The sequence below is a fragment of the Desmodus rotundus genome, chromosome 1 (genome assembly GCF_022682495.2).
Source record: "Desmodus rotundus isolate HL8 chromosome 1, HLdesRot8A.1, whole genome shotgun sequence".
Classification (NCBI taxonomy): domain Eukaryota; kingdom Metazoa; phylum Chordata; class Mammalia; order Chiroptera; family Phyllostomidae; genus Desmodus; species Desmodus rotundus.
In genome coordinates, this window is record NC_071387.1 from 131724160 (window position 1) to 131742553 (window position 18394).

Genomic DNA, 18394 nt, shown 5'->3' on the forward strand with positions numbered 1-18394 from the left:
ATTAATAACATCTAAGGAAGTGAATAAAAGGAATTTCAATAACTCGTTTTATTTAGCCAATATTCTATTGTACTTATAATAATTGAACTCTTAAACTGAAAATTTGACTAGAAGATGGATGTCTTGTTATATACGTGTATAAAATGATCGGTCTTCCTACACGTGTATAATCCATATTTTCACAAGGCCACCTGTTCCATAGAAAGGAACGAAGCAGGAGTATATTTATTACCCTTCAGCCTCTAATCTGCTGCGCTAACATCAGCATGCAAATCTCATTGCCAATTAGGCTGCCTGCGTGAGAACACGTCAAATGCCTCCGAAGTGCCCTGGCTTCCTATACCTAATTACAAAGTGCGGAATGCTAATTTGCGTGTCAATCAGTCTGAGAACCAGTGCGCTGCGCTAATACTCGCTGGGGGGCACTGAATGTCAATTTCTCCGCCTGCCTCTAGCTTCGCTCGATTCCCTGTCTCCAAATTGTCTATTTAACATTTGTGTCTATACCATGAAAGTTATTCTCTTACTTTTAAAGAAAAGTAATATTTTGTACTAAAGGATGTCCTTTTTTACAGCATGCTTAGAAAAGGTAAACTACTTTAAGCAATCCATTACTCGAAACCTTTCCTTTTCTCAAATGTAGGGCCTTACTGAAGTAAATTTAAATTGGTCCCTGCTTTTTGCACAATACAGGCTTATACTGGTCCTACTAACCTTTTATCTAGGCTACTTCTTAGCAATTCTTTTCTCATATCCAGTCTTCTTAGCAGGCTGCTATTGAACTTCCTTTTTCTTTGGTATAAAAATAATAAATAAATTGGGTTTGAGTTTTATCTGTCACCACCTGTGTGAGACTTTGAATGAATTACTTACTCTCTCCAGGCCTCTGTTCCCTCATTTATAAAATGGAATCATACCTAACACTTAGGCCAGCTGTGGGGACCCAGTGAAGTGATGCACATGGGCTGCCGAGCCTGGTGTGAGCGCACAGTCGGCGCTCAGCACACGCTAGCCGCCGGTCTGCGCCCTCACTTGCAGTGTCATCATAATGGTCACGTCACGTAAAGTGAGTGTTCCATGGTGATTCCCTTTAAATCATGACTTTGACATTTTAAAAACTAACTTTAGGGGAGATCTTGCCTTCGTATTCAGATACACAGATTATAATTTAACGTTGCTAGGTGACTCAGAGATTAGGGAGAAGCAGATTCGTGTGGGTATAATAGAAGATCCCTGGAGTCAGTCCCCACTACATACCAACTGTGACATTTTTACTAATTCACTCAACCAGTATATACTAAGGGCCTCCTGTGCACCAGGGACAGGTAACAAAACACACTTACCTCTTGCCCTCATGGAGCTCAGAGTCTAGAGGGGAAGGAAGACATTAAAAGATGGTAAAAGAAAACTGGTTATAGACTATGATGCGTGAGAGGCAGAGAGAGAGTGGATGTGTCACAGAGAAGGACCGGAGAGGACTGTTTGAGATACGAGCAGTCAGGGAAGGCCTCTCCAAGGGAGAGACTATTTGAGCTCAGACTGGAAGGGGAGGGTGGAGGGACCTAGGCAAAGTGGGAAACAGCATTCCAGACATAAGGAATAACCTATGCGAGGCCCCCAAATTGAAAAATCTCACTGCTTTTTAATAAATTAAAACAGATCCATTATAATTGAGCAGAGTAATAAGGAGAGAGGAATGAGAGGAGAGGCTGGCCAGATGGTGAGGGCCTTTGGACTCTGTGTAGGGTGGTCCCATATCTGGTGTCCCAGGGACCATCTGGTTTAGGTCCGTTGTCCTAATGTAATTATTTGTAACCTTTTTTCACTCTTAAAAATGTCCTGGTTTCTATAATTATATGATCACTCTAGCTATATTAAACAGTATGGATTTTTTATTCTATGGGTAGTGGGGAGCCTCTGAAGAGTTTTAGGGAGAATGATACAATATGACCTACTTTTAGGTGCTGAGGCATGAATGGATGCAGGGAGGGAAGTGAGAGAAGGCTATTCAGGAGTTTAGGGGACAGATGGTGTTGGCTTGGAGTAGGACGGTGACAGGACGAAGAGCTGTGGCTGGATCCAAGGTGGTTAGGTCCCGGTGATGAAGTGGGTATGGGAGATGCGGGAGGAGGTGTTATCAAGAAAAACTCAAAGGTGCAGTTTAAACAGCTGAGAGACTGGAGGTGCCATTACTTCGGTGGGGACAGTTGGGAGTAGCCACCAGGTGAGGAATGAAGAAAGGGAAGAACAAAGGCTCAGTGTTCAATGTGTGAAGTTTGAGATGCCACGGAGATGCCAGGCGTTTGCCCATCGATAAATGGCAGATAAGGGAATCTGCATAAATGTAAGGAGATCTGAGACTCGGACTCTTGTCTCCCAAATTCAAACTTTCTATATCTAAGTGACCATCTTAAATGTAGAGTGGTATTAGATATTTCTTCATGCCATAGTTTCTGAGTTAAGCTTTTGATGGATGCCTAGGCCTTTGCTTGCGGTAATTTAGTTGCAATAGAGGCCTAAAAGTATATTTATATAAATTTCTGAAGTGGGGAACAAACCGTCTCAGCTGTAAGGGTGTGTCTGAGACACTCACTTGACAGATGGGGACGTCAGGCCCAGAGGCTGTGTGCCTTCACCCTGGCTCCCCCAGTGGTGGGACAGCCGGACTTACACCCTCAGCCCTCACCCATCCCAGAGAATCGTTCTCTCCAAGTGTAGAAAATCTAGGAACAGTCCTCCAGTGAGAGGTTCTTCAGCAACTGTCTGGAGGCAGCCATGGATTTTGTTGTTGTGCCTATGTAAGGGGAGGGTTTAATCTCTGGAGAGGAAGCCCATCTCTAACAGTCTTCCAATTGTGCGCAGAGCTAGTTTGATTGTGAACATTTTCCTTGGTGGGAAGCACATGTGTTTTGAGGGCCACAGAGTGCCCTATTGTGTCAACCTCAGTGGCACACGCATCTCAGCGCAGCTGACGTGGCCATTTGCTGTGGAGTGACAGCCGGCTGCCTGGCCCATGGGCACGGCTGCTGTTTCAGGTGGGGACAGCTGCACTGCCACCAGGTAGGGGGAGCTGAGAGAAGAAACAGGCTGAGAAGGTTGCAGCTTTGGAGTTCTTTGCACTTCACCCTTGTGAACCGATTTGGTGGTGTTCATTGGAGGGAGTCATTTAGATCTTCTCATCGTTTCTTTTATTGGTTCGGGGCTTTCGATTTATGAAAATTAAAATGAATTTCAGACAAAAGGACACCAAGTGACAGTCATTGCCTTAGAGCATGGCGCTGGTTTCATGCAACATTTCTGTAATGCCCATCAGGTTTCAGCCAATCAATTAAATCACACCAAGCCTGGGAATGAAGTTTAAATGATTGTACATGGAATTACCCACACATTTAGTGATCCTGACTAAAGCCACATTTGCATGGGCCTTGGGTGTCATGTTTACCCGAGAGTGACTCGCCCCTTTCATCCATGCTCTCAGCTGTCACCCCATGTCTGGGGAGTGTGCCTGCAAGCCTGGCTGGTCGGGACTCTACTGTAATGAGACATGCTCTCCTGGATTCTACGGGGAAGCTTGCCAACAGATCTGCAGCTGCCAGAATGGGGCTGACTGTGACAGTGTGACGGGAAAGTGCACCTGTGCCCCAGGATTTAAAGTAAGTGGCAAGGGCTCTGGAGGAAGGAGACGAGGGTGCGGTGTGGGGTATATGGATACCATGACTTACATGACCTTTTCTGAAGTGCAATGAATATGCTAAAATCAATCCCACCATTAACAAGAAGAGGAGGAAAGAGAAAACTAGTAATAAGTTACCTTAGAATGATGACTGGGAAATCTGATAAAACTACAAATGTGCCATTAATAGTTAATTATTAGTATATGTCATGAAGTGTGATGTATTATAATTATTTTTACATAATTATTTTACTGTTTCATAGGCAACAAATAAATTACTTTTCCAAGTAGGATATATTTTATTGTCAACAGTTTCTATCTTAATTCCATATAACTTAAAAGCACATAATATATCAAGTTAGCATTTATGATGTATTTACATGCAACGGTTAGTAATACGTAAGTTTTTTGGTCTCTTTGAGAGTGTAGAACTTAAGAAAAATGCCCACATGTGCTGATAGAGCAGAATTTTGCCTAGATTCTAGGCTGTGTTAGCTACGGGCCAGGAGTCTTTTTTTTAAAGGAAAATGGCTTGTTCTCGAATACTTTGCTCCCAGTTTAAACAGGAGGACACTAAACTGTGAAGGACACCGATGACTATTCCAGAGCCCACCGTGCAGAACAGGGGATCACAAAGTCTCTGAGCTGAGGGCATCTTTACAGGGTTTTCTTGCTTTTCTTTTCTTTTTTTAAAAAATATTTTATTTATTTCTTTTTAGACAGAGGAGAAGGGAGGGAGAAAGAGAGGGAGAGAAATATCAATGTGTGGTTGCCTCTCTCCCGCCCCTCATTGGGGACCTGGCCTGCAACCCAGGCGTGTGCCCTGACTGGGAATCAAACTGGTGACCCTTTGGTTCGCAGGCCAGCACTCAGTCCACTGAGCCGCACCAGCCAGGGCAGGGGTTTCTAATCTATGTCACAATCCTTTGGTTGAGCCCTGGAATCTGCCTTGTCTTAAAGAGTCCCTTCTGTTTTTAAAGCAAGTGACCTCCAGTCACCTTTGGTAACCAACTTCTGCGTTTCAGAAAATACGCTGTTGGATAATAAATTAAATCATGTGGGCTGTTCCTCTGCTGCACCCACTGATCAGATTACATACTTATTATACGAGGAAGTCTAGGAAGCATTGCAATTTAATGTACAGTTCATATTTATGTTTATTTATCGACAGTAATTTTACAGCTACAGTTTATTGTTACATATCTACTTGCCTGAGCAAGGACAAAAGGTTTTGTATTTGCTACAAAGGAAAACTAATGAAGGCAGCAGGCTTTTTCGGGTGTTATCCAATACTGTATTATAAACATAGGCCAGCCAGCATTGCCTTTGCATCTCTAAATTTGTATAGTGGTGACATTACGGCAACTCTTTAATATAAATGTGTTAAAATTGGAGAGGGAGTATAATCAGCATCTCCAAGATGTATTTTTGTTTATTTGCGTTGGCCTGATTTCAGTTGGTAGAACTGCATGCACTTTCCTGTTCGCCTCCATCTAGGGAACTGACTGCTCTGCCCCGTGCTCTCTGGGGACCTACGGGGTAAACTGTTCCTCTCTCTGTGGCTGTAAGAACGATGCTGTCTGCTCTCCTGTGGATGGGTCGTGTTCTTGCAAGGCAGGTGAGTGTGGACTAGAGTCTTTTATCTGATCCTGGTCCTGTCATCTCCTAAAGTCACAGAGAAGAAAACTTGACGAGGGTTCCAGGTTCAGCTGTGCCAAAATTCAGTACCTGGCCTCAATAAGCCCTTCAGCTGGGGTGGGTTCTCCTGCGCTCCTGAGTCAAGGGAAGAGGCTCATTCTTAGGAGATAATCTCTGAAGTTGCTGCCAGCTCCAAAAGTCTGTGTGTCTCTGCAGTCTGGGGATGAGTAAGCTGAGCAGACAGGTATTCATGCCCCTAAAATCACTGACCCGGAGTCACGATGAGAAATGCAGCCGAGCACCGATTTCATGTGAGCACCAGAATGGACTGTCCCGAGTTTCTGAAGCAGCCAGGATCCTAGATACTCGGTGCTCATGGTTAACAGGGTCCTGCTTTAAAGACAGACACATATTTCACTTTCCCAACCTGAGCAAAACTCAGCCTCACTGTGCATTAAAGGGACCCCCACTCCATGTCTCTTTACTCAATGGCACTTCCCATATTGGCATCCACGTGACAGATCAACAGTGCACAAGGTTGTCTGGGTGCTTCGTCCATCTCTGTGCTGGAGCTGCAGGACACCGCTTGCATCTCAGAGATGCTTTTAAAGGGAAAGTGAGTTGCAAGGGCTCAGCACAACTCCCTGCTGCCTCTGTTCCCTCACACGCTCTGCGTCCTTGTCATGGCAGGCTGGCACGGCGTGGACTGTTCCGTCAGCTGCCCCAGCGGCACGTGGGGCTTTGGCTGTAACTTAACATGCCAGTGCCTCCACGGCGGAGCCTGCAACACCCTGGATGGGACATGCACCTGTGCACCTGGATGGCGTGGGGCGAAATGTGAGCTGCCCTGCCAGGTATGACCAAACCAGTACCAGAGCTGGGAATGCCGAGGAGCTGATGCCAGAGGGTTAGCCTCTTCTCGCAGTTTTCCTGATTTAAAGTGTCTGAGTGCAAACCAAACCTCAGGAATTATTAGAAGAACTACGGTATTTGAACTCAGAGTGGATATAGGGTTGGAAAAGGGGTAGACGTGGAAATTGGTTTGTGACGTAGCTTTGTGAGAATCACTTTCTCTTTTTCCTTCATCTCTGCTCAGGTTCCCCCCATTGCCACCCCTACCCATGTCTGTTTTTTCTTTTCTTTTTTTTTTTTTTTTTTTATTGTTATGCAATTACAGTTGTATGCCTTTTCTCCCCATCCCTCTACCCCACCCCAGGTGAACCCACCTCCCTCCCCCCTCTCCACCCTCCCCCTTGGTTTTGTCCATGTGTCCTTTTGTTTTTTCTTTTCTTATACACCCATCTCTTCCTGGCAGCCAATCAGCAGCACTGTCCATTATCCAGTGTGTGTCTCTCTACTCTCCAAATAGGGTGTTTCCACTGTGATGGAAATCCTCCAGCCTTTGGGCTGGAAAGTGGCAGGGAGTGGAAGGGGTGGTGACGGTGTCACAGACGTGCTCTCGGAGGTGGTGAGAGAAGGTTTGGAAGCAGCCATCTTTTAATGCAAATATTTCTGGAGTCACAAGAATCCGCAGAGATTTCCTTCTTCCACGCTGACTCTAGTCCCGTAACCCGCTTCGGAGATTTTCATCATCAGAAATCCCGCACTGTATCAACCGCAGGCCAACAAAGGGTACAACTGGAAAGTGCATTCCACAGTCACGTGATTTCCCTTTCTTCCTGAATGAAGCACATGGCCGTTTCTTTCCTTCTTCCCCATCATTCTTTCTTCCTACTGCACTTCTTTTCTCCTGAGCCCTTAAGCATTCTCCCTGAAGTGTGTGTCTTCTCCTCCTGGACAATGTCATATAGCAAGAGGACACTGTGACCTCCTGAACAGAGCCCCTCACCAAGGGCCATCCACAGAGGTTCTTTTCTCCCTGGGCTTACTCCTCATTAAGTACAATCCACTTCCCAAAGCAGAGAGGGCCTGCCCTGGCCCATTTCATGCCCTGCGACCCCTTAAAGGGGACAAAATTAAGTTAGCCGTGCTGCCTCTCATCCACCTGTGAACACAGTATCCGTGCTGTTAGATGGGCTTGAAGATTGCCTTTCATACCCAGTCTGACTCTGGACAGAGCAAAGCCTCTGGCACAGTCTCGTCCTTTTGTGTTTTTTCTTTCATAGATTAAGTGCGTTATTAAATCAGCTAAGCCAGTGGTTTGGTGGCTGATATGGTAGCAAAGCTATATCCTATGCAATCTAATCAAACATTAGTGGGGGCTAAAAAATGGTTTGTTTATTTTATTTTAGTAAGTTTAATAACCTAGACAATGATTTGCCACCTAAGCTCCACGGCCTGTTTTGTGCTGGTGCGCAGGTTCCTCCCCTTCGGTGTTCGTGTACCCCGTTTTCCTCAGCGCTGGGTGGTGCCGGAGGGGTGCCGGAGGTTTCTAGCACTCGCCCTGGGTCCCTCAGGATCTGGCAGGAAAGGGCAGGGCTTGTCAGTGCCCAGCTTTTCACTCCTTGCCCACAGACTAAGTGGCTGCGTCCACACAGGGTCTCCTCTCCGGTGGACTGCCCAAACTGACGTGCGTGTGAGCACGCAGAAGTCTGGGGTGGGACAGGGAGGAGGGTGAGCCTGCATGGGCTCCGTGCTCTCAGAATCCTCAGTCAGAACGCTCCATTTTGTCTGGACGTCTGCATCAGAAGGGGGTGTTACTTAGGAAAAGTAACAGAAGACTTTCGTCTCCTTACAGTTCCACATATCCCATTGCCAACTTATGGAAACAACTTAACTCAATTAGAGCTATAAAACTGTAAAAAATTTTGGAGCTTCTCTATGTGGGTCAGGCTACTCCCCTTGCACTAAAGAATAGAATGCCTTGTAGGGAACATTAACCTGTTTTGCAAAAATCTTTAGGAGCACAGAAAATATGTTAACAAGTTGTGGTTTACAGTAAGATAAAGCAGATCATTTGAGTAGTTGGCCTATTTGCATACCCCTGCATGTATGCATATCCGCATATCAGTGTCAGTGATTTCACCAGTCACATGTCCCGACCATGTGTCAGAGCCGAGCTAAGGTCTGAGGGACTTTAAAATACTGGCCTCCTGGAGCCCATAGTCTGGGGGCCACAGAGACGTGGAAAGAGGGGGTTAGAAGGCACGATGTTGCTGAGCGGTGTTTGGGGGAGGAGGGGGTGCTGCACCTGAAATGGCTGGCCGCAGGCCCCTGTGGTCTTCCGTTGCCGGATTCCCCACGATCTCATTGCTGCCTTCCACGCAGGACGGCACGTACGGGCTGACCTGCGCCGAGCGCTGTGACTGCAGCCACGCGGATGGCTGCCACCCCACCACGGGCCACTGCCGCTGCCTCCCTGGATGGTCAGGTGAGCCCAGGAAGTGGGAGCCATGCCACTCTATGCCCAGCACTGTTCCTTGCTCTTTCAAAGAAACACACACAGGTCAGCTGTACAGAAAGAATGAAAATGCAGTTGTCTCCGGTAAGCTGGCAGATTTCTACCCAAGAAATATTACCGTTGGGCCTAATTCATCTGTAATCCAGGAATGACTTTTTGTCGAATGGTACAGGGGCAGTTCTCCTGAGCCTTCATGGAAGGTCTGACTGTCAGAATTCAGGCCAGCAAGAGGGGAAAAATGTGAATTGCCTTGAAGAGTGTAGCAGGGTCTCTGTGGTATTTTTGAGCATTAAGGAAAGGATTGTTGAACCATAAAAATGTAATTAAGCTCACCTTACTGAGACAGAAATATTAAATATTAATATGGTCAATATGCAAATATTAAAATAGTCATTGCTAGAAATTAAAGTTGTCAAATTTATCTTTTCTTGTAATAATGTTTGTCATAAAAATTCATAATATGGTTGAATACCAATGTTCCAACCAAGTCTCTACTGATTTATATGACTCCATGGTTTTCAGCCAGGAAGTTTAACAAATTAATGGGGGTCCTAAAGACGAACAGCTTTTGCTCATGATGTACAGTCCTGGAAGAATGGCACCAAATGCCCAAGCAAATTGGAATCTTGTTCTTTTTTATACATCAAATCAAGCCTATCCTTACAAAAAAAAAAAAAAGGCCAAATGAACTTTTTTAATACTTTTTAAGAAAAACTACAAATGGCAGTGCAATAGAACAGTTATTGAATATTGGGATGAATGAACTGAACATACTGATGACCATTTCTGCTGGAAGTAAAATAAAATATTGATCGCTGATTTCCCAATTTAAAGTGAAACCTTGTTATACTAGGAGCTGGATTAGAGGCAGATAAATGAGCCAGAACTTCCTACTATAATTACGTTCCTTGGAAGTCATTGGTGTGTGCATGTGGAGTTTATATATGTTGTCCTCATACCTAAATATATTTGTATTTAAATTTAGACAAGAGAGGAATTTGTAGGAGCACCCTTTCCGTATTGATGCTTCAGTGTCCTCCAAGTTTTCAGCTTGTCCTCTAAAAGAAATTGGTAGTAACGAGCTCAATATCCTTTCAGTGATGGTTCGTATTTTCAGAAGGTGGATCTTTCAGAAGACACTCTTAGGCCTCCCTACCAGCACTGTCGCATTTAGGAAATTGTGGCATCGGGATGGTCTTACTTTTTAGCCAAAACGTTTACAAAGAAGACTCTAGAGAAATAAAAATAAGTAAGGCTTACCGCATGCTGACTGCAGGCTCGCAACTCTGTGAGGTAGGAAATATTATTTGTTTCCTCCTTTTTACAGATCAGGAAGCCGAAGCAAAGAATGTTAGGTGCCTAAACAAGGCCCCAGAGTCGATGCGTGTGAGGGGGTTTGCACTAATGCCCCCCCTGCATATGCAGCTCCTGTAACTACTGCACCCACCTGCTGTACGCAGACTTATTCCAGGAGGTGCTGGAGCAGAGGGCAGTTGTGTTGGAATTTATTTTCACTCTGGATGAAGACTTCTAGGAATTACGTGAGAGGACCATGGTGATCAATGTTGCAATCTATCGATCAATCAATCAATCTCTCTCTTTGTATATATGTATATTAACTTTATTGAGATATAATCATATACCATAGAATTCACCTATTTAAAATGTACAACTCAGTAGTTTTTAGTGTATTCAAATACTTGTACACCATGATCAATTTTAGAAGATTTTTATCACCTTCAAAAGTTAGTACTCAGTCGCATCAATTTCCCATTTACCCACAATCCTTTCTCCCGCCTCCTCCCCCTCCCTCAGCAGCCACTGATCTTACTCTCTGTCTCTGTAGACTTGTCTATTCTGGATGTTGCACAGACTCATACAATATGTGGTGGTTTGTGACTGGTTTCCTTCACTCAACATTTGTTTTTGAGTTTCATCTGTATTGGAGTCGATGCCAGTACTTCACTTATCTTGACTGCCAAATAATATTCCATTTTATGGATAGGCCACATTTTGCTTATCCACTTATCATTGATAGATATTTGGGTTGTTTCCACTTTGGGGCCATTTATATATAAGTTTTTGTGTGGATGTATATCGGTTGGATATATATGTAGAACTGGAATTTCTGGGTCATATGATAATTCTAACCTTTTTAAAAATTAAAAATTAAAAAGAATTCCTAAACTTTTCCCCAAAGTGGCTGCACCATTTTATATTCCCACTGGCAAACTATGAGGTTTCCAGTTTTTTCATATACATACTATCATTTGTTATTATTTGCCTTTTTTATTATAACCATTCTATTATAGTTGGTGGGAAATAGTATCTCATTCATTTTGATTTGTACTTCCCCAATGAGTAATGATGTTTAATATATTTTCATGTGGTTATGGCCATCTGTATATCTTCTTTGTTGAAATATCTATACATATTTTTGTTTATTTTTAATTGGGATATTTGACTTTTTATTATTGAGTGGTAACAGTTCTTCATATATTCTAGGTGTATGTCCCTTATCAGATCCATGACTTGCAAATAGTTTCTCTCATTCTAAGACTTATTTTGTTCACTTTTTGGTGGTGCCTTTTGTAGCAGAAAAGTTTTTATTTTGATGAGGTTCAGTTTGTCTATTTTTTCTTTTGTTGCTTCCATTTAGTCATCAAATTTAAGAAACCATTGACTGATCCAAGGCCACAAAGATTTATGCTTCTATATTCTTCTAAGAATTTTATAGTTTTAGCTTTTACACTTTTAGCTCTGCATGTAGGTCTTTGATCCACTTTGAGTTCCCTTTTTTATATATGGTATGAGACAAGTGTTCAACTTCATTCTTTTGCATGTGAATATCTAGTTCTGGCACCATTCGTTGAAAAGACTGTGTTCTCCTTTTAATTGTCTTGGCATTCTTGTCAAAAATCAATTGACCATGAATGTGGGAAAGTTTATTTCTAGACCTTCACTTCTATTCCATTGATATATATATGTCTCTCCTTAGGCCAGTAGCATACTGTTTTGACTATTTCAGCTTGGTAGAAAACTTTAAAATCGGCAAGTGTGACTTCTCTAACTTTGGTCTTCTTTTTCAAGATTGTTTTCACTCTTCTGGGCCCCTGTCAATTCCTGCAAAGAAATAAGGTGGAAATCTCATGAGGATTGGATCTATAGATTAATGTGGGGAGTACTGCCAACTTAACACCATTAAGTCTTCAGATCTTTGAACATAGGATGTCATTAGTAACCTCTTCAGTGGTGTCTTTCCGTCCCTTGGAATTTGTTGAGAGCTGCTTTGGCTTCTGACAGGAATTTACTGAGATATACTGTCACGTACCTGATTTCTTCTGTCTGAGAGCTACCTTGGGAAGCAGGCCACGGCTGGGGTAATGGCCTCTCTTTTCTGTTAATAGGAGCTGCCCACAGACACAAGGATTCCCTGGCCTTCTAGTTCCTCCTTGACTTGCAAAAGCTGAGATAACTCAGACTTCACAATATGAAGTTCCCTCTTCTCATGCTTCTGTTTGGCTCTCAGTGACTAAATGTTAGAAACCGTTACTTCAGGGGTTAGAGCAGATTTTGTGACACAAGAGTTCTTGAAGTTCCCAATTGGAGTGACCAACACTAAGTTCTCGATGACCACCACGAAGCTAAGTCGTAATTGTAACCCCCAGTGAACTCAGAAATTTCCCTACGGAGAGGCCATATCATTGGTCCTGGTCAAAACTCCACCAAATCTACACTTGTCTTTTGAATAGAGAGGTGTTCCTGAACACACCAGTATCCACCTGCTTCGATGATTTGGGACCAGCCTGTGAAAGGCACACCCTCGTGTACATGAGAAAATCGGGAGCTGTGATCTGGCCTGAAGCCAGTCACAAAATGTGCTCGCCGCATTCCGCAGTCTGGGTCATGGGGTAAGACAAATGATCGCATCTGGCCTTAGACCTCGGGAGCCCCTGCGGGAATGCAGTGGCTTTGTCACACAGCATAATCTCGTAATCCTTTGTCCATCTGTGACTGGTCTGCTTCCCAAAGAGGGGGACGCTTTGCCGCTCCGTGTTGCCCTGTCACGTGTTGCCCGCCTTTTCTTTGTCATAGCCCCAGAGACTGGTGCACCTGGGTCTCCGGTGTCGGCGTTGGGTCTGCAGGTACCGAAGGCTGCTGTGAAATGTGTTTTGAGAGCGGTCACCCCCATATTCACAGAGCACACATGGTATAAGCAAGTGTCTGTCAGGGAGAGTTCCTAAAGTTTCAGAAAGCACCCTACAATTGGGTCAAGGACTGGCTGATTTTTCTAAAAGAAAAAATGAAAGAAGCGTAGCCCCTGTATATTTACACAGAACATCATCACATTGTCAACACCGGGTAGGCTCATGATTTTTCCTCACAAACTCGTTTTGAGTAGGTACCTTGAAAGGACCTTCTGCAGTATAAAGAAAGGTTTGCTTTCCATTTAAACCCCAGTTTCAGGGACAAGTCAATAGCATCAGCCCAGGGAAACAAGTGTTTCTGTTTCCGTTGCTCCCCATTGCTGAGATTGCTGGAGGTAAAATGTTAAGAGTTGCCAGACACGGTAGCAAAGTGTGGGTAACAGGGAGGCTTTTGTGAAGGAATCAGTGGAATCTAACACGGGGACCTGGGCTCCTCCTGTGACCAAGTCAACAAGGTGGCGGAGGGGCACCGGCGGTGCTTAGTCACTGGTGGAGGGAGGCTGATTGGGCCTCTGAGCTCGGAGCTGGAGACAGGGGTCAGAAGAGTTGTGTCCTTCTTTCCAAAGGAATGGACACACCTAAATAGAGCAAGTCATGTGCTAGCCTGATAGACTGAGGAATTCGGCTTGCTTTCTTACCATTGGGCTCATCCTCCACTCCTCATAACTTCGCCCTCTTCCTAACATTTGACTGACTGTCTTTTTCTCTTAAAGGAACCCAAACTCTTTTTTATTTCTATTCTAGCTGACAGCCCCATTTTACATAGTCATAAAAACTTCTTCATAATGTACTACCACACAGGTTAACCAAAACATAAGTTTCCCCTGACATCCCAGATACCATTTCCGAACGGAATGTCCCATGTTTCAAAGGAAAACACATGCACTTTTATCATATGTGGTTATTTAAACCCCCTATTTATTGACATTTTTAACCAGTGGACTGCTTTATCAAAAAGGGGCAGATTGCAGTAAAAAAATTGGGGGAAAAATGAAACACCTGTCAGGATGTAGGCTATGTCCTGGGCCCCTTCTCCCATACCTCTGCCACACACACACACACACACACGCACACACACACACACACACATAGCTGTAAAATGAGACTGGCTTTTCAAAATGAGCATTCTGAAATTCCAGATGCCAATGAAATATAATTAGAGGCGTGTGTGTGTGTGTGTGTGTGTGTGTGTTCCCAAAGCAGTGGCGTGGTGTGCTTCACAAAGTATTTCTCAAAACCAGTAGACACATGCTGACATTTCTTTTCTTCCTTTCTGCTCTGACTTCAGTCAGTCAGGATTTCGGGATCTCATTCCAGTGTTCTGGAACATATACAGTCCCCAGCCTGCTTCTCAACCCTGGCTAAGCTCCCTGTGACCTAGGAACTCTTTCCATTTGCATGTTCTCAGTCCCCACCACACATTGGGTGGCAGTGTGGAGGGTGGGTGAAGAGGCAGACAGGGCCATTGCCAGCTCAGAAGCACTTTCTGTACAAATTTGGAAAAGGTTTGGAAGTTCCTGAGGGTGCACTTCTTGGGAGGTAGAGCGTGGACTGGCTTTTCGTCCTGACTTGGCCCTGGCTGGGGCTCATGTATGGTGTGCCACCTGCACAGCCTTACTTGGAGGGCCTGTCAGTCATTTCAGAGGTTGTCCTGGCGGCCCAGGCAGTGGCAGTTCCCAGTCTGCAGACTGGCCTCCGCTCTGCCTTGCTACTCTTGTTATTGAAGGGGAGCATTTCTGCGACAGAGCCTTGTAACCAGTTGCAAAAGACTACAGGAGGCTGAGGGATGCATTCATGTCAGGAAAAAAAGGTTATTTAGTAAAGTGATAGAAAAGAGATTAGGATGCCACATCAACCTCCAGGAGTCTTGGGAAAGAGGAAGGGACTAGCAGGGCATGGTATTATGGAAAGAAGTGCAAAGGAGAGGAGGAGGAGAGATGGGCTGCTCCTCTGAGCCCAGCCAGGAAGGAGGGCATTGGAAGAAGGAAAACCTGGAGACAAGTTTATGAGAAGAGGCTGGCTTCTCTACTCTGCCCAACAAGCAGAACTAGGCCTGCAGTGGTCCCAGCCCCTCTCCAGAAGGACACCTCCTCTTTGAAACCTTCCTCAAACACACCAGGCTTGACCGAGTAAGTGAACTGCTACTTCAGGTACTACTGATCTGTCCTCCAGCGATCTCTCATGCAGCTGAGAGATGCCTGAATTGTTATAATAAGGGGAGACATCCTGTTCCTTGTCCAGTGACATGTAAGTACAAATTCAAGCGCAAGTGAGTTTTAAAGAATATATCTAATCATCCACAAGTGCAAGTGACACACTATCTGACACTTTGGGGTATTGAAGGGTGGAGAATGTGTATGCGGGAGTATCGGTCTCTCTGTCTACATGGTTTTGCGGGGGAGGGAGTCATGTAAAAGCAGAATGTGGGGTCCTTAGGTGGGTGGAAGGAAGGGCTCACCTTCCCAAAAGAAAGGCTGCAGAAAAAACCAAAGTTCCCAGATCTCTCAATCTGCCTAGTAGTCTGTTCTCTGCTTTCATCTGGGCCCACTCTAAGGCAGGCCATGCTGTCTGACGTTTTTGTCTTACAGATGCAAATGCAAACATCTCTGATTTATATGACTTTTCAGTGTTTTTTCAAGTTGGCCCTTTATATAGAGCAGATTCTTTTTTAATGGACCTTTGAAATTCACAGTATCCAAGTACTTGACAAATTTAACAACCATGTGTTGAGTGTCTCCAAGTCCCATCAGCCACAATGCTTAGGTGCTGGGCACATGAAGCTAAGTGCCACTAGCTCCCAGACTGCAGAAAGACGTTCCTGGTCTCTCAGGCAGGCACTGCAAGGCAGGGTAGGCGGGCCAGCGAATAACTTCTCCTACTACAACCGCCTCTTCACTGGCGGGAGGATTAGAAAAAGCAGAGAAGTATTATGACTACGTACTGTAGTCCCTTTCTTCTATAATCACCAAGCCCAATTATTACTAACAAATCTCTCTCTCGGCTCTATACTATATGTTTCACAGCTTGTTGCTCAGGAACGAGACAGCGACTTGAAATCATTTCCTTCATTCGCTAACACCCCAAATATTGCAATACTGGCATAAGGAATATAAACAATTAAACAGGACAAGGAGTTTGGGTGTTACCCCCGAGAGGGGGAAATAATGACACCCCAGATGATTCATTTACCGCATTCATGGAATCACAAGTGCCTAGTGAATGCTGACTTCACATTGAGGCCGCTGGCATTCGGCACCAGGCATTAAAGGCACGAACATTTCTTTAGAGCTGCTTAGCTGAAGTTTATCACGATCATTCAGCCATTGCCTAGCAACTGGGGAAGGCTATCAAAGAGCTCTTTGTCCTCAGGCCTGGCAAAAACAGTCCATCTCACAGCTCCTTATCAGCATTAGAACATTTATCAGGGAAAAAGGCTTCCTTTGAGCCAGCAAGTCCTGCAAATTTAAAGATACCCCCTTCCTATTTTGTCTCTTCAGCCAAATAGTTTAGGAAGTTGTTTTCTGAAGTAACTCATATTAGAGCCTTTATCTGTACTTTGGGAAACATTCCACAAGAATTTCCTCAAGATGTCCCATGATTCTTCTATTGCTTTCTAATCTGGGCTAGCATTAAAGAACACAGACCTGAGCTCATGAAAGTGTATCCTCTCAAAAATAAGCAAGGCAAACATTTCCACCCCCTTTGAGGGAAGGGTCACCTTTTTCGGTGTACAAACTGTAAGCATGCTGGCTTCCTGGTTTCAGTGCGCTTCTCAGCACTTCTTCAGGGAAGAAAAGCCTGGCCTGGTTGCTCCGTCCAGTTGGAAAATGGTCCTAAATATCACATCGAAAAAGGGACTGGGCTTATGAATTCATTCAACAAATATTTGACACCTTCCTGTGCCAGGCACTGTAGTGAACTCCTTCTCGGAACTGCCAGCCTTCATTAGTTACCCTGGTGGAGCAGGGGGTGGGGGCTGCACCTTTCATCTGCATTCCCTCCTCTATTTCTCTGGAATTCATCTCTCCCTGCATCCCTACTGCCATCATTATTTTTTTTTTCCCATCACTGACAGGTTTTTCTTCCAGGTTCACATCAAAGCGTCTTCTGCTCTTCTACAAAACACAGGTTTAATTACACACATCCCCTACTTAATTGTCCATTTGGTCCCTATTAACACCGTTACCAGACTAAAGGGATTTTCACCTGTGCGCATCAAAGCCCAATCAAATGTGAACAAGAGTTTGCAGCAAAGAAAGTAGTTTATTATTTTAAAAAAGGGCGCCAAACTGGAGTCACAGGTGAGCCATTGCTGTAAGACCTGGTTCCCTGATGGCTTCCAGGGGATGGGTTACACAGGGGAAAAACCATTAATCATGGTGGAGTTAAGGTCGTGGTCTCTATTGATTGGTCGGCGCTAGGGTAGGCGTAGTTAGCTGATCAAGGCATCTGGTCCTGATGTCAGCCATGGTGTCTCTTGGCCTGGTTTCATAAGGGTGTGGGTTGGTGGGGTCATTCTGCTTTTCTGGGTCTGGACCTAAAGCACAACTGAAAACTAGATGCTGTCTTTAGCTTGACTAAAACTCTGTCTCTTTGATCAACAGACCCAAGGTCTTGTCCCTGAGATTGTTTGATGCTGATCAGAACTTCATTGTGCTGAGGGCTTTATGATTAAGGGAGTGGACATGCAAGGGAGGGGGCTGAGCCAGGGTGCTGAATGAGTTTTAATCAAAAGAGCAGAAAGAAGAAGAGATTATATTAAAGAGACGAAGTTTCCGTGGGGTCGCAATACCAGGAGGAAGCTCACACTCCGCAGTGTGGCGTCCCTGGCCCTTCTCTACTTGACCACTGCCTGGCTGCCCTGCCAACTCCCCCACTCTCCACAGCCCCAGTTTCAGTGGTCCCAACTTGGGGTTCCTGAAGGATGAGACACATAACTTCTTTGGGCCTCTGAGCCTCACACCCAACTTTCTTTAGCTTGGAACCTTCACAAGTTACCTTCTTCTCCTACTGTGATCCCCAGCAGGGTTGGTGTGCCTGTTCTGGGGCCATTATCAGTCTAGATTTAGAGGTGGTTTCTGAGAGGACTTCTCACCAGCAAGCCAGCAGCCATCAGGCCCCATGAATGTTTATTGAGTTGAAGTCTCTCTTCTGTCTTTGACAAGCAAGGAAATAAAAAGATGTCTTGTAGGACTCTAGCAAAGTTGGCAAAGATGAGGATGAGATCAGTGGAAATAATTCAGGAATAAAACACACACACACACACACACAGAGCCAAAAATAATGGTTAAAGCAAACTTATAGTTCCCTATCCCGGAGAAAATGTCACTGTATGCCTACATGAAGTCACATTGGTAGCACGTACTCTCGTACCCCTCTGAGAGTCTCGTTGCTTAAAAGCTCACACTTAGAGATTTGTTTCTAGGGCTCTTAATGTATGTTTTCTTAAAATACTAATATTTTCTAGAGAAGGAACACTTCAGCAACAATAAAGTTATCTTATCCTTTCCCGGC

General features: G+C 44.6%; 1 protein-coding gene across 1 annotated transcript in view; it reads left to right on the plus strand.

Annotated features, from left to right (window-relative positions):
• Nucleotides 1-18394, plus strand: part of MEGF10 (multiple EGF like domains 10) — a 165167-nt gene that overhangs the window by 120600 nt on the left and 26173 nt on the right. Inside the window, exons 10-13 of the mRNA XM_024571598.3 lie at nt 3479-3653; nt 5171-5291; nt 6002-6165; nt 8540-8642. Coding sequence (XP_024427366.2) covers nt 3479-3653; nt 5171-5291; nt 6002-6165; nt 8540-8642 — 563 coding nt within the window. The remainder of the gene's footprint in view (nt 1-3478; nt 3654-5170; nt 5292-6001; nt 6166-8539; nt 8643-18394) is intronic.